The sequence below is a fragment of the Vanellus vanellus genome, assembly GCF_965231255.1.
Source record: "Vanellus vanellus genome assembly, chromosome: 3".
In the NCBI taxonomy this organism is placed as follows: domain Eukaryota; kingdom Metazoa; phylum Chordata; class Aves; order Charadriiformes; family Charadriidae; genus Vanellus; species Vanellus vanellus.
In genome coordinates, this window is record NC_138907.1 from 91,824,307 (window position 1) to 91,847,733 (window position 23,427).

General features: G+C 38.8%; 1 protein-coding gene across 2 annotated transcripts in view; it reads right to left on the minus strand.

The window, feature by feature from the left end:
• Window positions 1–23,427, minus strand: part of BCKDHB (branched chain keto acid dehydrogenase E1 subunit beta) — a 138,019-nt gene that overhangs the window by 45,214 nt on the left and 69,378 nt on the right. For both annotated transcript variants that reach the window (XM_082481006.1, XM_082481005.1), the window contains exon 9: window positions 9,108–9,194. In XM_082481006.1, the coding sequence (XP_082337132.1) occupies window positions 9,108–9,194 (87 nt within the window). The remainder of the gene's footprint in view (window positions 1–9,107; window positions 9,195–23,427) is intronic.

The following is a 23,427-nucleotide window of genomic DNA, read 5'->3' on the forward strand; positions in this document are numbered from 1 at the left end:
AAATAGGAGAGTAAATGAAGGACCACGCTGTGTCAATATTTCTTCTCTTCCAATTTTACCACCTACTGTGACTGTGTCAAAGCAAAGTTAAAAAACATCAATTCAGGTTTAATAGTTTTCTTATGTCAGCTGAACAACTATACTTCTGTACCTGCATGTTTTAGCATGCCCTGTTTTTAGGAATTTGTGTTACGTTTAGTCCACATCCTCTTTGTTCAGCCATTCCATGAAATGGTACTCAACAGTGAAAAAAGTCTGTGTCCTATGAAAAGCTGTCCAGGCTGGCCTGTGCTCAATCACCTTTCTTATCAACTTGGAAAAACATGTTTGAGTTTTCTTTTATCATTTCTCCAGCTGAACAGAGAATTATTTCAAACTTCCTTCTTTTCTATAATTAAGTAGTTCTAATAATTTGTACCTCAAACTCTTCCAACTTCTTAAGACTTATAGATTCCATTACATCTCAATGGTCAGTTCAAAAGGCAATTTAATTCAACACATACTGTAAGAATGAAACCATTTAAATATAAATGAATAACAATTAAACTGGAAGTGTTGCTTTCAATAAAGAGAGACTTTGATACGAGTTTACAGCCTGTTTGTTAAAATTAGATTTTAAGTGGCACCAGTACAAGATTTGATGTTATTCACCATAATCTCAAAATAAACCCCACAGACCTCTTCACGTTATTAACTGGTTCCTATTGCACTAAGTACAGACAGAAATGCATAATCTGAAATTTAAACCTGGTCTCGCAAATATTTTGAAGTATTGCATTGCAGTCACTTCCTCAAAGCACCACAAAGAGCCATGGAGGACTGTCACAGCTTCACTGAGAATAACTTCAGCTCGTTAGAAAATTGAAGTAATGGGAGTGTCTGGAATATCTCAACATCCCAAATTCTAAAGACACATAATGCAGTGGTATGAAAAATTCAAACATTCTGAAAGCATTATGTTGGAAAGATGATTTTTTTTTTTTTTTTGTCAGGACTCTGCAAAATAATAGTTACTTAAGACAGTTCCTGTCCAGTATCAGCCTCAGGGCTATTTTACTTTAAATTTTCATCCTGCTGAAATAATTGAATAATTTTATTCTGGTTGTTCAAGCTTTTTTTATTTTGGCAAATTCTTTCTATGATAACCTGCTTTAGAATAAAATTGTTGTGAAACTCTTACATCTTTGAAAGGCATTCCTAGACACATCCACTTTTCCTTTTCCTGAAATGCTTCTCACAAAAATAGCTCATGTAATGTTTTTTCCTAATGTCACACACTAGCAGGAAATTACACCGCTTACTGGAGATTAGGCCTTATTTTGCACCAGCAAGAGGAAATCTAAAGCACCACCAATCCAAATAGACAAAGATTATTATATCCAATTTTCAGATACAGTACTGAAGAACTGAAAAAAATAAGATCACATAACTCAGTCCTCAGAAACAGGTTACTTCATTGAATTTGCTGGGACTTATCCTCTGATTAATATTAACTTTTTGGAAGACTGAAACCCCTACGCAATCCCAAGAAACACACTGAGTCCTCTGGAAGGACTCCTGAGGAATGAACTCTGTCCACCTCTACGTTTCTTTGGTAGCTGACCCAACACTCCCTGTTCCCCAGATCCTCACATGATGTAGCCAGATACCCAGTCACAAAGTAGCTACCCAGCAATAAGAAAAGAAACTGTGCTACTAAGAGAGAAAACTACAATTAAACCAGAACCGCTCTGTTCTCACAAGAATGAAGAAAATATGTTCCTTTTTACATCTGTGCAACACTTTACAAAAAAAAAAAACACTGTGTAGTCTTGGGGGTTGGACTAGATGATCTCCAGAGGTCCCTTCCAACCCTAACCATTCTGTGATTCTGTCTAGTTATTTTATAGACAGCAACAATCTTTGTCAGGCCAGCTAACATTTTTCTTGAGTCATGTGCATTTCTTATATTTTAGTAACAGCATACATTTCTATGGTGTATTCTGCTATAATATTATTGATGTACACAAAAAATCAAAATTCCTAAACGGAATTTTAAATTTCTTAAATTAATAAAGCATTTTCTATTTTTCCGTATTTTAGCCATTATTTGTAGAGAATGGGTAGAAACCACCAAGACCTTCCCATGACATTCATTTTCTGTATTTGTGAGATCAATGTCAGATGGCATGTGCTAATTCCCTACACTTATTTCAGTCCTATCAGAAAACAGTAACCACGATACTATTGTAACCATAATACAACCTTCCCATATACATTCCCACAGAAAGCAGGAATGGTACAACACATTTGATGTACAAGCCCTAAAAAACAGGAAATGAAAAATCAAGTCACTAGTCAGTACCCACTTCCTAATCCTTTCCCAACAGGCACATATCCTCAACAACAACCTATAAACTTCCCTAGTAATCATAATTATGTTCTCCTCAATTTCCAATTTCTAAATACATTCCCCACCAAATTGTCTTCTCCTCTCAGAACAGTAGTACAAGCTTTGTAAAAGAGTTTGGATAAAGAAGGCTAAGAAAGGTGACTTGATTAACAAGAAAGAACATGACGTATTATACTATGCCAATTCAGTGCTGACGAAGGTTTGCAGTCAAACAGTTCCTATTTATTGGACTCAAATGTGTCAGAAATTAATCAGAATAGACTCTAATGTTTAAAATATGTACACATTCTATCACACACAGAAGCTACATAAAACCAGCAAATGCCAAGAACTGCATATTATATTAGTGACTATTAAAAATTCAGTTTTAAAAAACAAAAGCTATTTGTTTCAGGCTTACATGAAATCTCTCTCAAAATTGTGTCATTCAAAATGTTTTTAATGAAATACCCAACAGCATTCTTCAGACTGCCGTGAAATTTTCAGCCATACCCACATTTCAAAAAATCTCTTCTAATACATTATGTACAAACAAAATGTAACTGTTTTGAGATTTCATATTGAAAAGGCACCTGCTTTTAGAGGAAAGAAAGAGAGTTTCATTTACGACCTTCCTAAAACAGAATCTAAGAATTCTCTTCAAGTCTGATATGCTGCTTAGACCACAATAAAATTCTGAAGACCTTCAGTGTAAGTTAGCTTTCTAATATATTATGTACCACAGTAAAAGATAAGTAATTCCAAAATAATAAAGAGATGATGGTAATGACTGCTTAAAGAAAAAAAGGTCACCTTTGAGTTATTTCTAGATGAGCCTTTCAGTAAGGACTCATTGCTGAAACCAAAACCTTTATCATCTACAACACTCCTTCAAATTATGATAGTGGGTTACTGCAGGATTACAGCTGTATGTTTGGATTCCCTACCCCCCGTCACACTGCCAGCTCAACAGTAGTACTCCGTTCAGAAAGAACTCATCTTTCTACAGACATCAATACATCTACATTCAAAGGCTCATCCCAGCAGAATAACAATCCCTTCATTTGCAAGAAAAAAGCAACACGTGCCACTTAAATAGGAACACTGATGACACAGTAGCAGTTACAAATAAGGAGATCTGATATGGTTATGAACCATTGCAAGCATGAAAGACTTGAAAATCAAGAATCAGTTCTTCATGCAATTGAGTTCAAGTTTCCTTTGTATAATCTATTGTTTTATAGTCCCCTACTATGTCTTGCACTTCCTTCTGAAGTTGTGTCACACCACGGGCATACTCTATGATTCTATCATCATCTTCATTTTGTTGGTACGATAACAATGATAAGGAGGAAGTGGGATTGCAAGCTGCTGCTCTGTAAGGTAGCTTTTTACCACAGGGGTGTTACTGAAAGTAGCCATGGATTAGAGCTTAACAATTTCAGAAACATTGCTTTAATTAGAGAAACAACATGCATATAGGTTGGTCAACCTTACCTACAAGTAGCTCTGGAACAGCAGACACTTACAATGTGAAACATTACAAATTAATTAAAATAAAGCAATTACAGGATTAACAAAAGTGAAAGGTAAAGTAATACAACATGCACTCGGATTACCCTGATACAAATTCCTAAGACCAAGATCCTCGGTCTCTCCAGTTGCTAGCACCTGCACACACAATTCCCTACTCAGAGTCCCACTCCAGCTGCGGGGACAGACATTCACCCCAATTTACATACCACAACAGAGACACACTCTGCAGATTCCTACAGTAACTGGGCTTCGATACCATTGTCTGTCCAGTAGCTTGCCCTAGATCCTCGATCTCCACAGCTGTCTCACTCACTGCCAGACACACCACCAATGGGTCTCTCAGTTGACCCCAGACCCCATAGGCATTGCAGGAGCTGGCTTGGATGTGCTGGTTCCTCCAGTTGCCAACTTCGCCAGCTGACTCCCTGTCAGACACACACACATACATATATATACACATACATACATACACACACACCTCTGATTCACTTAACCTACCCCCAGCTAGTCCAGCTTGATATTTGGGAGCAACAGGCACCCACAAACTCGCCCACGGCCAGACCAGCACCGCAGGCACGCTGGTCTCCATGACCCATACTCTGACTCCAGTGGCTGGGGCTTAGACCTCCATACACACACGCACACACAGAAAAGAGTGAATCTCACCCAGGAAAATAGTTAGAAATGGAGTTGAATGAGAAGACTGGACACATCATGCTGATCAGGCACAGGGCAGGGCCAGTCATACCAACCGGCCTGTTTATATGCAGCCAGTCCTTTTTATCCCTTTATTTCTTAGTTTTCCCATACCTAGTCCTCCTCAAATCACCTTGGTTCCCACCTCCCCCCACCTTTGGTTCCTCCTCTGAACATCCCGTAAGTCTTGTATGATTCCAAAATGCTCCTCCCTACATCATATAAGAAGTCCCAAACACTGGCAGGCAGCAACCCCTCAGTCTGCAGAGTGGTCCAGAGTGTCCCTGACTCCTGGGGTGCTGGGTGTCCCCGACCTGGCCCATGGGGCTGAGGCTGGGGACAGCCCTGGCAGGAGCTGGGTCGGGGGCTCCATTTCCCAAACTGGGTTATTGGGGTTCCCCTGGCTATCATTGTGTTTCTGGGCTCCTTTCGCTTGTGTGTGTGGAGATGAGCCTTTTATCACACAACTTAACAAAATCTACTCATGTTTCACTTTCCCCCCTCATCTCTGAAAACAACCTGTTTCTCTCTTTTTTCTTGTTCTTCCCCTCCTCTTCTCTTCAATCCCCCTCCCACCCCCCCTTTTTTAACAGACAGAAATGCTGGATTTACTTTTTTTTATATTACAAGTGAATAATGTACTCATGATTTCCACACGAAATACCTCATTATTTTGGAAGTGACATCTCAGCGGGCCCCTCTCCAAGGCTTCTCAAACTGCACTCCAACCATATGCCTAATGCAAAAGTAGTTTAGTACCCTTCTGCTGAACGTGACAGTTCTGCAAGCTTTTATACAGAATACAATCATAGAATTGTCTAGGTTGGAAAAGACCTTTAAGATCATCAAGTCCAACTGCAAACCTAACACTGCCAATTCCACCACTATACCACGTCCCTAAGTGCCTATATGTCTTTTAAATACCTCCAGAGGTGGTCACTCAACCACTTCCCTGGGCAGCCTGTTCCAATGCTTGATAACCCTTTCGGTGAAGAAACTTTTCCTAATATACAATCTAAACATCCCCTGGTGAAACTTGAGGCCATTTCCTCTTGTCCTATCGCTTGTTAGTAGCAAGAAAAGTTCGACCCCCACCTTGCTACAACCTCCTTTCAGGTAGCTGTAGAGAGTGATAAGGTCTCCTCTGAGCCTCCTTTTCTCCAGACTAAACAACCACAGTTCCTTCAACCTCTCCCTCAACCACTCCTCAAAGACTTGGGCTCAAGACCCCTCACCAGCTTCATTGCCCATCTCTGGACATGCTCCAGCACCTCAATGTCTTTCTTGTAGTGAGGGGCCAAAACTAAACACAGTATTCAAGGTGGGGCCTCACTAGTGCTGAGTACAGGGGGACAATCGCTTCCCTACTCCTGCTGGCCACGCTATTCCTGATACAGGCCAGGATGCCGTTGGTCTTCTTGGCCACCTGGGCACACTGCTGGCTCATATTCAGCCGGCTGTTGACCAATACCCCCAGGTCCTTTTCCCCCAGGCAGCTTTCCAGCCACTCTTCCCCAAGCCTGTAGCACTGCATGGGGTTGTTGTGACCCAAGTGCAGGACCCAGCACTTGGCCTTGTTGAATCTCATACCATTGGCCTCGGGCCATCAATCCAGCCTGTCCAGATCCCTCTGTAGAGCCATCCCACCCTCAAGCTGATCAGCACTCCTGCCCAATCAATATGAAGTATTAACTGTACCTGTCTTGAGTTTATCCTGTCATCTGTTGCTCAATTCAGAATACCCACTGAGATCGTATACAAAACATGAGTCCAAAGAGCAAAGTCATATCACGTAGAGTTTTAACTACACCACTTCATCCTGTTCTTAGTTTTATGTGTTTGAGAAATCAGAGTATATGACTACTTAATACAATAATGTGCCCCTTTAAAATATTCTGTATCTCACACAGAAAAAAATCTTATTTAATATGCTCTCCAATCACTGTTTTTAATCTCTCATATGCAAAAAGAAAACTCTTCAATATAGTTTTCTCCTACAGTTCATGAGTGAAAGCCATCATTTCCATTCGTACTCTTTTCCTTGAAGTGCACTTCACCACAAAGCGTTTGTGACAGTTAAACTTTTAAAATAACCCATGTACTTTTATTCACCTTATTTCTATGATGAGAGACCTCACAGCAAGGATGGAATAACAATATGGAAACTAACCATCTAATCCAACTGAACACACTTTATTGAACTGTTATTACTTCCATGTGTAACAGGAAACTAAAGCCAACTGCTATCCCTAATTTTTGGCATTCACAGTATGCATTGTATCCAGCAAAAGTGAATTTCACTTTTCATCTTTATTTTTACTGCACAGTGATATTAGACATATGGACTTAACTTGATCATTTAGAGATCAAGTGTTTTAACTGAGCGAAAAAAAAGCAAGGTTCTTATTATGCCTAAAGCAATACTGCTCTTTAAAAAGTTGTAATGCTTTATAAATATTATTCTAATCTCTTTTGCAGTATGAATATTCTTTAAAATAACTGGTATGAAAATTTTAGTGCAGATGATAAAATCTTCCAGAATGGATATAAAGACTAATAACAATATAGTTATAACACATATTCAAGTCAAACAATTCATATGAAAGAAACTTGCTACGGATAAATTCAATGCCAAAGAGTTATATTCCAATTTATTCTGAGGTAGTATGTGTGATAAATTAAACTAATAGTTCTCAAGATACAAAACCTAGTTTCCTAAAAAATATGAATATAAAATTATGAGCTATCATGACAAATACTTGCATTCAATATCGACAGAAATAAATAGTCCTTTATTAAAGCATTCTAAACTTTGTTTTCTAAATAAGTGATACTTTCCAAGATACATCTCTGATATGAAAAACAACCCCAAGATGGATCAATCAGGTAAGCACCTTTCTTAGTGGAGGTCTGAGGAGATTACAAACTCATTTTGTATTTTCAGCAACATATTGAACATTCCATGCAATGAATCTCCCAATAATATTTACTGATAAGATTTTTCTTTTCAATTCCCTTTTCTCTCCAACACATATGCTTTCCTTTGTTATGCCAGTAAATTATGAGATTGCTGCACGGCTTAGAGTACTTTTCTCCTCAAGAGTTAATAGTAACACAAGACACTAAAAGACAGGCTCTTTTGGTTTAGCTTACTTCACATTTTTGTAAAAATTGAAGGAAAGTCATCACTTTCACCACTCACGGTTGCCAGTATCCCATGACTTTGCTAGACCTATATTAATCAGAGGCTACCTATAAAAGAGGGGAGGTGGAATTTTTTCCTTTTTTTTTTTTTTCCTTTTTCTTTATTGATTACATGGGTTCGATTTGAGAATACATAAATTCATTTAAGAAAAGTTATCAGTTACTTAGAGCAAGAAACCATATTGGACTGAGGAAACTTGTGATGTCAAAATAGTTGGAGTCTGGAGGTCAAATACTAATTACTTAAAAAGATCATAAATATTTGGTTCTTAACAGAGGCTAAATTTTGGTAGAAAAAAATGAATGACCTTCACTTACTAACATTAAAATTAATACAATTAATCTTTCAAAGAAATTGCATCACAAAGATCAAGAAACAGTTTTCTGACTCCTTATGCATATTTAATTCAAAATTACATCCCCAGAACAATTAACTCCATTCTTTCCTATAAAAAGATTAATTCCCAAGCTTTAACTACTGCCTGTATGGCTTACATTTTCTGAATTTTAGAATCCCGTTTCTCTTTAGTTCTATAATTTAACTACTCTAAGATTCTTAAATATAATAATCAGAAAATGGTAATCTGCCAGTGATGGACACAATTAGTTTAGATGTATCTATAAACCAGTATCACTGATGTGCATAGGAAAGAAATCAAGTTATGGGGAAAATCTGTATGCAGGTATAGATATAAAACATGTCAGAAAAAGTTAAAGCCTAATGCTGCAGACGAATGCTACCGGTGCACATCTCAATCTTCCAAAGCTGTTCTGTGCAGACAAGCTCCACACATATGTGAGCATCACCACAACTATACAGGAACCACTTTCATAGATTGCTTTCCTAATGAGATCTCTGAACACTATGTTTAACACCACATTATACTGTACTGCACCTGCGTGTTTTTTGTGTGTCTGATTTCAACATTCCTAGAATGTATTTTTAAGAAGTTTGGGGGCTAAGAAATATGAGAAAGGTAAGAAAAAGTATATTAAAAATAGACCATACATACAGATTTTTTCCTTTGCATCTGACAGCACGTTCTCCCTGCTTTTCAGTGAAAGCTAGATCTTTCTAGCTTAACTGATGCTATGCACAGTGCCTTGTAGGCACATGGTTTTCTCAGCTGTTCAGATGAAGTACCACAAGCACCCATAAAACGGAGATTTAATAAAAATGTAAAAAAGAGTAACTTTTTAAAATATGAAAAACTCAACATTTAAAGTACTAATAAATATTCTTTCTATAGGTAAACATATTCAGCCATGCAGAACACTTAAATACAAATAAACTGGGTACCTGAACTGTCGAACTGATTTCAGACGCAAATCCTCCTGTCAAGGGAGCCTCGTGGCTAATCAGCAATCGCCCAGTCTTCGCCACCGACTGAAAAGGAAAAACAAACCCCAAAAATGTAATCAAATTGCAGCTCTTGTGATTTCATACTTGTGCTAGTTGTGGAATATATGAAATATGAAACATTATTAGCAGTGTTAGAATATAGTTACTTTCCCCCTCTTGCATTTTCACTGAAAGAAAAATCATCCTCAAAGTCTAAACTGAGTAATTAATAGGATGTTATTACACTTACCATAAAAGCGTTTACATCTTGTACTTAATTTTAAGCAAATATCAAGAATAAAAATTGATTCCACTGAATATGAATTTACCCTATCAATGCAAACTGTAACATTTTTGAAGGAGAATAAGGATTTTAACAAGAAGTCAGGAAAAATTTGGATCCTGAATATACTAAAAAGACACACATGTAAAGAAATCCTTCACTGCTACATACTTCTGCACAACCAGGTCCTAGGTAAAGTCATGAAACATAGCTATTCAGAAAGTAAAACTGTTAAATAAAAATTTCAGCAAGAAAATAATCATGAGAATCAATGCCGCTGATTTAAGTTTTACATGGCAATTACAAGCAACATTTTCTAATTCTAAATCTCAATGTTTGTGCTGGTTTTATGTGATCCACTTCATAAATAATTACATAGCACAACATATAAAGAAGATAATATAAGCATCTTTTAATCCAAAAAAACAAACTGGGTTCAATGTGAAACACAACAATGAAAGCAAAATATCTTTAATCTGATGGGAGTATAAAGCTTCACCACACCCAAATATCTTGAAGTTTATTGAAACTACATACTAAATTGCCAAGAATCAAACAGTATCAGATACCTTTGGTCAGAAATATGGCAGCAAAGTCTCACTTTTCATAATAAACATTTTATAATTTCGTAACATGCATAAAAAAGTTTTGTGAACTTCTAGAGATGTACATCAGAAAAAAAAAAAGAGAATAATGAGTATGTTAATCTTTCAAGAACAGTTACAGCCTGATTTTTAAGATAAGTACGTAGTGTACTGCTGGTGCACCATTAGTCATCAAGTGGAAGAGCCCAGAACAGTGCTAGCTATCAGGTCAAACTTTCTTAATGCTTTGATCTTCAATTTAATGTCTACACCAGCACATTCTCCAGTTGGGCAGCTCCGTGTTGTCTGCATAATAGAATACATAAAGGCAATGCCTTAATTTTAGTTTTCTTTCTAATTCAAGTACTTTACTAATTCTTTTGCTTTTCTAGGAATGACTCAATCAACAGCTTTAAGGAGCTCATCCACAGATGGACTGGCAAGTCACAGCCCTATAAACAAGATGATCCATATACTGTAATATGAAGTGGTTTGACAACATTCAGAGCTAAACAAGAAAGGAAAAGGCATTTCAACAGTTGGAAAGCAATCCACAGTTATGCAGGCTGATTTCTTGAATTTCTTTTGCCAGCACTGGAAACTCATATCTAAAGAGCTGAGGCATTAACTGCACTATAAATCTGCCCAATACATCAAAATGACAGCTCAACAAACAAAGTGTACAGTCCAGTTTTAAGTTGATATGATAAAACTGACACAATCAGTTTTAAGTTGCTATTGTAAAACTGATACAAGTAATCAATTTTACAGGTGTTTTTGAAAATCCTCTTACTTTCATTTTAAACAAAATTTCTTTTGCGTCTATTTGCTCTGAGACATTCATACTTTGAAACATCACAAGCTATCATTAAAGTTACAGATTCGGTTTCACAGAATTTAATAGTATGAAACAGACACTGTTAGAGCACATATAAGAAAATCCAGCAGCCCAGTATCCTCTCTCCACAATGGAGACAGTTTGATGTTTAGGAAAGAGTAAGAACAGGGCCTTTAATGCATTCCTTCGCTATTTCTCAGCCTCCAAGTATTTTCACATCGCAGGTTTCCCGAGTCCAATATGGTTTCTTGATCTAAGTAACTGGTAGCTTTTCTTGCATGACTTTATCTGTTCTCAAATTGGACCCATGTAAATCAAAGAAAAAGAAAAAAAGATGGCATTTTGGAAACCTGCTTCTCCAACCTGTTGGAGCACGTCCAGAGGAGGGTCACGAGGATGATCCGAGGGCTGGAGCACCTCTCCTATGAGGAGAGGCCGAAAGAGTTGGGGCTGTTCAGCCTGGAGAAGAGAAGGCTACGGGGAGATCTTATTGCGGCCTTCCAGTACCTAAAGGGGGCCTACAGGAGAGCTGGGGAAGGACTTTTTACTAGGGCATGTAGCGATAGGATGAGGGGGAATGGCTTTAAACTGGAAGAGGGCAGGTTTAGATTAGATATTAGGAAGAAGTTTTTCACTTTGAGGGTGGTAAGGCCCTGGAAGAGGTTGCCCAGAGAAGTTGTAGATGCCCCATCCCTGGAGGCATTCAAGGCCAGGCTGGACGTGGCCTTGGGCAACCTGGTCTAGTGGGAGGTGTCCCTGCCTATGGCAGGGAGGTTGGAACTCTATGATCTTCAAGGTCCCTTCCAACCTAAACCATTCTATGATATGAGAAATCCTTTTTTTTTTTTTTTTTTTTAACATGCTATTCCCAAGGGCTTTAAGGATTCCTTGCGTGTAGGAGCCTGTTAAAGAGCGAGCAAGCAGCTGTGATCACCAAGCACTGCATACAAGCATGCCAGCCCTGCTAAATAGTACTACATATCACCCCTGGTGGGAAACCACACTAGCATAGCTTTGGTGCTTTTAGTACCTATTGTAGCTTGATCAGGGCCAGCACGGATACCTGCACCACACTTATGCCATTTAGAAATACCTTAAAATTTCTCCTAATGGTTAAACCAGAATCCAAATTAGCAGAAATTAACCATTATACTGCGCTGCAAAGAGAGTTCTGGACTTTTAGGAAGGAGGCGAGTATTGCGATTTCCGAATATTACAGGCTCCCCTGCATCAATTTCTACTTCACATTTAATACTTGTTCCTAAGCTACAGTGAGTCTTTCAGAAAGATATGCAATCTTAGTTACAGTATTTCCAGCATTTGCGAATGCATCCCAACTAGTGGTTAAGTTGTTCCAGTGTTTAACTGCCTTCCCTGTTAAAATTTTGCACCTTATTTCCAAACTAATTTGGCTGACTTCAACTTCAAGCTGTTGGTTCATATTTTACTTCTGTTTGCTCAATGGAGAAGCTAGCTATTATCACATTTCTGCTCCCCACATGAATACATTAAGATTGTGATCAAATGGTCTCTTAACCACACTTTTGCTAAACTAAGTAGACTGAGCTCTAAAGCTTTCACCATACAGCACACTTCCAATTCCTTCATCAGTCTTACGACCCTACCATGAATCATCTCCAGTTTTCAATGTCCTTCTTGAAGTACACCCATCTGGAACCAGCATTCCAGCCTTTTTCAGAACACCACTGAATAGGGAGATAATGTAACCTCGATACTGCAAGCTCTTGGATGTATGAGGCATTTTGGCCAAAGCATAACAATATGAGTCCAGTTTCAACTGACGACTGCATTTTCCTGTTCTTGGGAAAGGATAACTGCTTCTTGAAATAAAGACAGAAATATAGTGTGCATTTATTATTTCAAGATACAAAATTATATTTGGATATGCTGAAAAATACCCTGTGTGCCTGAACCTAGCTCAGTTAATGAACCTATACTCTCTCTATCAGTGACTGTCTATTTTATCTATTTCTCCAGCTGTTTGTTACCTCTAACTTATCAGTAACAGTTTTAAATGTTTTCCATATCTTTGATAGAAATATTAAAAAACTGGTTAAAAAAAAATCAGACTCCGCAGAACCTCAGTGACTTTACTGTTTCCATTCACTAGTACTGTCTTTACATGACACACAGGTGAAGTCAATGCAGCACTAATGCCTTACTTCTCAACTATATCAACTTGTTTTGTGAGTACTTCATTACAAATTGCTGAGTGCATATTTCTAAGTTATTTCTCCCTACTTGCTTCTTCCTTGCTAATTTTTTCATAGTTCTATAGATAGTTCTTTCTAACTTATTTGGGACACAGTTTGGGGGGGGGGGGGGGGGGGGGATGTTTGTTTGTTTGGGGTTTTTTGTTGAAAAAACGCTCCATAAGGTAAAAGATTAATCAACTACTTGTAGAAAGATACCTTGGTTCATCAGACACATTGGGTCTCTGTATGCCCTCTTCATTTTAATTATTATATTATCTTCTCTGTCTTACAGATAACAGTACTATCCAGTAATAAAAGCACCCAATAGCAACCAATATGATTTTCTTAAACAACTTTTTAAAATATGTATTACCATATAAAAATGATTCGGATTACATAGCTTAGAGGAAAGTCATAGCCCATGATGAAAAAGTCCAACCTTTTCCTACATCAGTAGTGTTCTAGAATGGCTAACTAATTTAATTTCTCTGTCTTCATGTGGAAATTCAATCTTATTTCCTGAAAGTGAAATGGTTAACCAGTTAAAAAAGAAAATTTCAAAAGTAACTGCTCTACAATCTATAGGGCACAGAGGACATTCTTAATGATTATTTTCAGAATATCAATGCTCTTCAGTACCAGTACGGTACTGGGACCTGTACTGTTCAACATCTTTGTCAGCGACATGGACAGTGGGGTTGAGTGCACCCTCAGCAAGTCTGATGATGATACCAAGCTCTTTCATGAGGTAAACACGCTGGAGGGGTGGGATGCCATCCAGAGGGACCTGGACAGGCTGGAGAGGTGGGCCCAAGCCAGCCTCATGCAGTTCAACAAGGCCAAGTGCAAGGTCCTACATCTGGATCGGGGCAATCCCAAGCACAAATACAGGCTGGGCGGGGAATGGCTGGAGAGTAGCCCTGAGGAGAAGGACCTGGGGGTGCTGATTGAGGAGAAGCTCAACATGAGCCAGCAGTGTGCAATCGCAGCCCAGGTGGCCAACCGTATCCTGTGCTGCATCAGAAGTGTGGCCAGCAGGTCAAAGGAGGTGATTCTGCCCCTCTACTCCACTCTCTTGAGACCCCACCTGGAGTACACCAGCTCTGGAGTCCCCAACATAAGAAAGATATGGACCTGCTGGAGTAGGTTTCTCTAAAACATTAACTTCATTTTTAAAATATACTGTAAACATTAGCCCCTGTCAAATCAAATGAGGCAAGCATTCAACCTCCAGGATAACAAAAGCCCAACATTCAGAAGAGCATTTACAGTCCAAATACATGCTCCATGGTAAAATCCAGCAATGGGGTCCTCACCCTTCAAACTTAACAGGAAATCCCACTGGCGTAAAACTGGAGAAGACAGTGGTTAAATCTCCACAGTGTAACAAATTGGCCAGCATAGAATCCTACCATTTTATCACCTTTTAATAAAGTGGATAATTGGAGTGGTTTTGTTTGTTGTTTTTTTGGTTTTTTTTGTTTTTTTTTTTTTATCATTTGGAGTAGCTAGAGAAAAGGCTGGCCTTTCACGGACTGATGTATTTTTGTGCCCTCAATCATAGACTTGTTGCATTTCTATAAGGTCTTGATTATCCTCCATTTCTCCAACATCCCCAACTCTGTCTTCCAAAATCCCAGTCTTTATGCTTCTTACTTCAGTAAGAGATTAAAATTTTGAAACATGCACATTCTGCAGCTCACATACAGTACTTTTAAAAACGCACCTTCAAAAAAATAGGGTGCAGCTTAGGAGATTGGCACTGATAAAAACGTTCCTTTTTTACATCCACAAACAGAAGTTGTTTGCTGATCTTTAAAAGTCCAGAGAGACTTCTGAGGATGCTGAGAGATTCTGTAGGTATCTCCTATCTCATATTAAATGAAAACAGAAACTTTTTTTTGCTATCTTTAGAAACAGACCACAGAGGAAAGTCAGAGGCAACATCCAGGCATTTAGAGGGCATGGCTCCCCTTTGTGTCACACTCACTCTACCCTTTCACAGCTGATGCAACCCTGGTTGCTCCCAAAAGGTAGAGGTCCTACCCTACCCAAAACCTCCTATTCCCAGCCCATCACTGGGGCCACAGTAAAAGGGGCCACAGGTAAACCTCTTGAAGGAGATAATCTGATTTATCCTGCAGCAGTGTGCAGTTAGCGCAAAGCAGCAAACACCACCCCAGAGACAGATTCAGAGATCAGAGGCAGATCAAGCTTCGCTCACAGAAAGCTTCAGCAGTGCCCTCTCCCTCTGGAAGGCAGCTGAGACCCAGGTGATGGCACATCACTGTCACCTGTGCAGTATCCAGTCATTCCAGAAAAGACTCTAGGGCTTTCAGCTACTACATTAACGCTAAAACAAAACCAGAAACCAGCAATGACTATGCTTTTCCACCTCAATTTCATTGTCAGGACTGTTTTACATCGGTGTCATCCACAAGGATGACAGGATGACAACTGATGTTGTGTCAGAGCAAAAGGCTAGTGGCACGATCACCCTGATAATGAAATGTAAAAAAAAAAAAAAAAACAACCAAACCAAAAAAACATTAATGCCTTTGCATGACGAATGCTTTCAGATTGCACTCTGAAGGTTTTCTGAATGGCAGCCCAGCCTTTTTGCAGTGAAGCATCTGAGCAAATTATTTTCAGCTTCCCTGACCACACTCTTTATCCAAGAGTTTCTATAATCACTTTTCTGTTCAACTCTCAATTCATCATGTTGGCTGCTTTCTCCTCTCCTACAGGCACTGATGACAGAAGAAAACAACACAAGTCTGACGCTTCCAAGAGCTTTGAAATCTTAAGTGCTGACACTACCAATAACATGCTATGCCCTTACTTAGGAGAAAGCAGAATTAAACCAAAATGAGTTCAACGGTAAACTGTGGTTTACACTATTATTTTCCACACATAGCAACAGTGCTACTTCCAGTGTAACCAGCTGCTTAACTAACAGCAACTGCCTTTACATAAATTATCAAAGTCAGAGTTTTATTATAAATGGCTGTTATTGTGTCACAATGGCAAGTTGCCTAATTTCTTTAAGAAAATCTTCTTCTCAGAATAAAAAGATTTTCCATCTCTTAAAGAAAAGGAATTATTTTGATGTTCACTTTCACATTTAAATTTTGGCATACTTTTAATTGTGCTCTTTAGAGACTGTAAAGATTTCTTGCATAATTGAAAAACTAGCTTTCTAAAATAATTTTAAAGCAGCTGGCAAAAGTACTGAAGTTGTATTTGTATTATATCCCAATTTGCACTAAGCATGAATGATACAATTATAACATTGTATAAAAATAAACATTAATAGATATGTGCCTTTACTGAAAGCCAATCAGAATATGGAAGCTTAAAATAAAAAAAACCCAGACCAAAAAAAAATTCAGACTTGGTAAAGTTTCAATAAATGCCTTGAAAAACATGTTTTCTTTTTAATTTTTAGATCAACTTTAATGCACTTGTGCTTAGAAATTGTAAAATCTGAGGGAGGCTACTTTCCCCAATCCATTAGTTCTACTTTCCTTTTAATGTTTCAATAACAAAGGAAATCACACAGCAGCATTCTTGGTACTGAACATCATAGGCATAGGGATACAAATAAGATTCCGGATTTCTATTCAGCGCTTCCCACAGAAAAATATATAACATAACCGGCCAGATGAATCGCTGAGGATTACCTTTACTCAGCACGTGCAGATCCATAGGATGACACATTGCAGATACAATGAATTGTTTGTGCATGTGATACACCGACTATCTTAAATGCAGTTATTATGTGCCCTATTTCCAGACATCCCAGAGCCTTATTAAAGTTGTGGGATCTCTGGAAAACCAAATAGATCCTCAAGCACCTTTTTTTAACTAGGGTGGCAAGAGAAGGAATGGAAGGGAAGAGGAATAGAATGTGTCCCAATAGCCTGGACATGAGAAAGCCCTGTAACTTCCTAATGATCATGATCTAGTTTGCAAATTATAACTATCAGTTGCCCAGAACAACTACCTTCTACTAAGAAGCAGTAAAAGCTAGGAATAGTATGCACTCTTTAAAGCTCCAACCCAGCAGCAAAAATAATTCTTAGCATTTAATAAAAAATATTCAATAACTAATCTGAATTAAAAGAAAATAAAATAACATCATTTGGTGTGGTTTTCAATAGTACTAAATTCCCAGCGAAGGAAAATGAAAGAGAGCCTTCGAATCTACCAGTATATCATGATGTCTACACTACACTTCCAAAAGTTGACTGAAACTCATTTATCGGTAAAATCAAGATGCAGAGACAAACAAATGACATTAAAAAACACTGTTACATCACACACAGCTTGACAGTCCAAAGCATGACTAAGATTTCTCAACTACGGGTAATAACACAGCCTTACACTCATTCTGGTAAGATTCACAAGGCTACTCTAACTATAAGAAACATATCACAGTATTGCAATCATACAGCAGAGAATCCTAACTGAACACTGGCAACAACGCCTGTAGATCAAAGATAAAACTATTCAGAAAGAAAACCACGTCATTCTGTCACTTAGGAAGGCCATTGGAGAAAAACCTTTAACAAAAACTTTTCAAACAATAAAATGAAAAAGCAGAAGCAGTTCTCTAATAGACAAGTATGCTGATGAGCAGAAAGGAATGAAAAAGGAATCCAGTTTCTTTTAACTTGACACAAATAACTAAGAAGTTGCCAATCATTTTAACTGATCCCCATTAGCAGAGCACAAATCTTTGTCTTCCTGCTAACCAAAACAGAGGCTTTTAATCCACAACTGACTGCTTGTTCAGCTGATGCAGCCGAAGTTTGTGCTTTCTGACCTACAAGCCTGGAATTCATTGACTGCAGATGGCACGGCCGAGGCTGCTGCGACAGGCTGTGGCTGAGACTGAGCTGGGACCTACTGCCAGCTTCAGAAATGCTGAATGAGTTTCCCCAAAGCAAAAGGATCTGCAAAAACCAATTGACATGGCAAGGACAAGCAGATCCATTAGGGCTCCCAGACCGCAAAGAGCACAAAGATGAAAAACCATTGATTCTGGTTTCTAACAAAGAGGAGCAAAATATGGTCTGTAGGAGTCAACACTACAGGAAACAGAGAAGAGCCCTCCACTTGTGCTCAACACAGCATGCGACTTTAGCACATTAGGGTGATAAGAAAGGCTGTCCTGCTGCACAACCCTCCTCTGCCACTGTGTCTATACATATGTAAAACTCACAGACACATATACCTGCCTCCTCTGGAGCGAAAGATGAAAACAAACAAAACCCCCAAAAACCAAACCCCAGAAGATTTTAGTCTAACCGCCTTTCCAATTAATTTCAAATCAAAGACCAGCTATTAGAGAAAATAAACAAAGATCTAAATGTATAATGCAGTACAACTCCAACTATCATAGTAATGAAGAAAAATGTAGAAAAATTGAGAAGTATGAGAAATGTATTTGCTGCCTAATGAGCTGTTTACCTGAAACCAAACAATTAATGCTTCATGAAATAAACTATCAAAACATGTACCGAGGTGTAGCATGTTGTAGACAGCTGTCATACTGTCCACTGAGCTCTTTGAAAGTTATTACTTACATTCAAATAGTGATTTCTAATAAGGAGTAAAGCTCCCAGAAGAGAACTTAAGTTAATTTTACACAGCCACTTTAAATCTGTTCTCCCTGAAAGGTCAGTCTTGCTGAACTTCTACATGGCTGATACATTTACCAACTCCATAGTATTAGAACAATATAGTCACATGAAAAACCTATTCATAGCTCAAAGGAGGGGGAAGGAACAAACAAACAATCTGGAACTCAGGGAAAAGTTGGACTGCATTTTTGACAGTGGCAAAGGCAGAAGCAGGAAGGGATGCCAACAGCAGGATGGGGAAAGAAAGAAAGAAATTTAAACATACTTTTATTTATAGCCAGCTGTCTGTCATATCTCTGACCTTTGACCTTCCTTTAACATGACGTTTAAGAATAAGTCTAATGTATGAAGATTTTATATTATAAATACTGTTCTCCGTAGAAAAAAACCTACATGATACAGTAAAGGCAACATTATCGGTATGTTTGTGTCCCAAGGAATTTGGATTTTAAGACTTCAAATGAAATCACATTGATATGCCAAACAAAGCAGAGATTTGTAATAAATTTGTAAGGTTCACCCTTTGATATAATTCTAGATACATATAGATAGGTATACACAGTGCATAAATCTCCGTAACTCAACTGATCCAAAGACAGTGAACACTTCTTTTCCCTTTAAGCATTCTTAAGCCCATACATGTGCATCACCTGTTGCTGGAGTTGGTGAGCCCTGTTCCTGTTGTCAGAAAGGTTATGAATAAAATCACTTCCAAGGTTTCCAGCTACATCTGAGCTGGTGGTCAAGAAATCAACCTGTCAATTCTGTAGAGGAATTTTGTATTTCTACTAGATGAGCTGGAGTGAGGAAACAAGGCAACAGGCTTGCAAAAATACTCAAAACTTATTTTCAGACAATTCTCTGACAACTCTGACCACGCAGGAAAGAGAAAAAATTACCATAATAGATAGAATTCTGATTTTTTTTTAAAAAAAAACTTTTTTTTTTTTTTCTTACAAGGAGTGCACTCAAAGTGTTCCTGTTGATTAATTGTTAAGGAGCCAACCAAGCTTTCAAATAAGTTACCTGAAGACTTCTCTGCACTTTGTCAGTTTTAATATGCATATCTAGCTATCTGTATGCAGATGCATATGTCTATATATTTATTTCCTTTGTTGCCAACCAAAATGCAAATATTACATTGATCTCTCAGAAGATCAAGACCAAAACAAATAAAAATCTCTCTGAAGACTGAGATGAATAGCTCAAATCCAGCATGTCAAAGCAACAGAAATACTTTGCTAAGAAGTCATCATTCACAACTTGTTCTGACACAGTATAAATAATATCCGAGTTGTCTAAAAATAAATGATATCCAAATACTAATTCCCACTTCTCTTATCAGCTTCACTTAAACAATTTACTACTGTGCTCCTGTTCAAACCTACACAGCCTGGCAGAATGGCAGAATATAACAGTTCCCAGGAAGAAGCATGGTCCTTACACCTCAAATAGCACTGCATTAAGCAGCTGAGGCTTTACTGTCTCTAATCTCAAGTGAAGTTCCTGCAAAGGGTTTTCATCCCAACTTCCTCCGATATGGAAGGACATTTTCCAAGCAATGGATCTGGCTAAGCATCTCCTTTTAATAAGAAAGACTATAAATAAAGTAACAGTCTTCCTGCCCCATTTATATTCTTTAGACTGTGCCCACCCACCTAAGGGCAAGGACTCCAGCCCTCAACCATCCTGATGGACCTCGCTCCACCTTATCAATATTTTTCTTTTACTGGGGGCCCAAGACTTGCATATTGAATAGAAAGGGACAATTTCTGCCTTCCATCAGCATGCCATTCTCCTGCTGACACAGCCCAGGATGCTGTTGGCCCTCATTGCTGCCAGGGCCACTGCAGGCTCATGTTCAGCTTGATGCTCGCCAGGGCCCCCAGGGGTTTTTCCCACTGAGCTGCTCCCCAACCAGGCACTCCCAGTCTCTGCCATCATAAGCTTTTCCTTCCCAGGTGAAAGACCTGCCATTTGACCTTGCTGAACTTCATAAAGTCACTGTCAGCCCATTCCTCGTCAGCCCATTCTTCCAGCTCATCTATGTTCCTCCAAGAAGGTAGCCTTGCCCTCAAGCATACCACTTGTTTCCCTCTCCCCAGAGTTTGGTCTCCTCTGATAATCTTCATGAGGGTGCACTCCATCAGCTCCTCCACATCATTGGTAATGATATTTAAACAGGACAGATCCTAGTACAGATCCCTGAGGTACCTGCTCGTCACTGGCCTCCAAGTAGAATATCGTACTCTACCCATTAACCATGACACTCTAGGCCCAATCATGCAAACAGCACTTTACCTATCCAGCTGTCCATCTGATCAGAGCATAACATCCTAACTTGGATACAGGAATATTCTGAGAGATAGTATCAACAGCTTTGCTGAAGTGAAGGTAAGTGCCATCCATTGCTCCCCCCTTGTCCACAGATTCAGACACTTTTATCACAGAAGGCAATCACATTGGTCAGGCCATGCTTACTTTTCCTCATCTTCTACTTAATAGGTTCAGAAATTATGGGAAACTTTCAGTCTGGGTGAAGGGCACAAGTTTTAGTGATTAAAAATAGCATCAAAGCATCTCCTGAGAATTCTTTTATGAAATATACAACACTTCCCTAAATTTGACCACAAAATGGCAACTAAGTGCTCACAGAAGCAGGACACATGCATTTGTAAGCAGTTTGAGTGCTGTCAGTGAGATGACCCATGGTAGGGAGCACCTCAGCAATCTCAATACACATTTGCAGAACTGTGTTCTAAATTATTACTTAGAAAAATATTATTGCAGTTTTCTTTTAAGGCAACTCTTCAGTTGCATCTGGACGATGGGGTAGAGTGCACCCCCAGCAGTTACAGATGACATGAAACTGGGATGAGCAGATGATAGACCAGCAGGTTGTGCTGCCATTTGAAGGAACCTGGACAGGCTGGAGAAAAGGTCTGACAGAGAACCTAATGAAGTTCCAAAAGGGAAGTGCAAAGTCCTGCACCTGGGGCAGAACAACGCCAGGCACCAGTATGTGTGGGGGCCACACAACTGGAAAGCGGCTTGGCAGGAAAGAGACATGGGTGTCCTGGTGGACACCACGTTGACCCCGGGCCAGAAATGTGCCCCTGCAGCAAAGAAGGTTAATGTTATCCTGGGTTGCATTAGGAGGGGTGTTGCCAGCCAGTCAAGCAAGCTGATCCTTTCCCTCTACTCAGCATTGGTGAGGCCACACCTTGAGTGCTGTGTCCTGTTCTGGGCTCCTCAGTACAAGAGACATGGACATATTGGAGAGAGTCCAACAAAGGGCCATAAAGATTAAGGAACTGGGATTAACGGATCTCGTCGATGTGTATACATACCCACAGTGAGGGTGCAAACAAGACAGAAGCAGGCTCTTTTCAGTGGTGCCTGTGGACAGGACTGCATAATTTATGCAGTTATGCTGATGTTGCATAACGCACTGGTTAAACCTCACCACTTTGAAACCCACATCAGGATGGATTGTTTCCCCAGTTTAAAATGTATGCATGGCAGGAACAGTTCATAAAGAACTAATGTGACCACAGCTGGGATGCACATATGAAACATCTTGCAGAGAAATGTTAGCACAACCATAAAACTTATTGCCTCGACACACCAGGATTTTATTATTCCAATATGTATCATTTTACACTACAAATGCCAAAAATAATTCTGAAAGACTAACGTGGCTTCTTCCTGCATAGCACTGAAAACATAATGCTGTAGTGTGAAGATAATGGTGCAGAGATAATGAGAAATGAAAACACACACAGAAGTAATGCAAAGTAACCTGGAAAATTTAAAAAGTTACAATCAAAACCAAACGGGTTGGCTACACGGCTAGACAGAACATCATAAGAAGCAATGAAGAGGGTGGATAATAAAACAGTTATGGCCTTTACATCTTGCACAACATTGTCGGGTATGGCTGAGATGTTCAACGGAGAGATTTATTTATAAGCCTCCTGCAAAGCCAAGAAACCAAGGAGAGATTCCCAGTGTGTTAGTAGCAGAGAACTCCTCTCCAAAACAATTTTCAATTTAAATAGCTGAGACTGTGAAAAGAGAAAAGAGATATGATGAACAGCAGAGTGCATCTCAGCACAATTTGGGCTGCTTGATTTATTTTTTAATAGAAGAGTGCTAAACTAAATTAAAAAGACTGATATTCTGTCAACCGGTGACTAAAGTTCTAATGCCTTTCAGTAAATTTACTCTTGTAAAACAATGCTGCAAATGATCTTTAATACTTTTATAACATCATTCTATGTACCCTAAAGGAGTTAATTGCTAAGAAAACAGTAGCTGCCAATAATGGTCATAGGATGTGGAGCAGTGGAGAAAAGTTATGGTTTGTGCAGATGCTTAACCTCAAAAGACTTAGGAATATTCTAACCAGTTTCAGTAAGAGATAGGCAAAGAAAAATTACTTCTGGAATTCCATAGCATGACTTCTCGATTTCCTTAAGATGATTCCAGCGTGTGTGTAGAAATTTAATTATTTAGGAAAGAAAGTTGATTCAGAAGTCAAAAGGAAATTTGAAAATATAATCCACCTGGCTCATTCTTACCACTTCATATACACTATATTGATTTTATTGCATTCTTGCCCTCCACCTCTTCACATCTCATTTGTTTTTTGATACTGGAAGCTGTCCTTAACAGTGACAATTAATATTTTTAATACACATTTAGTG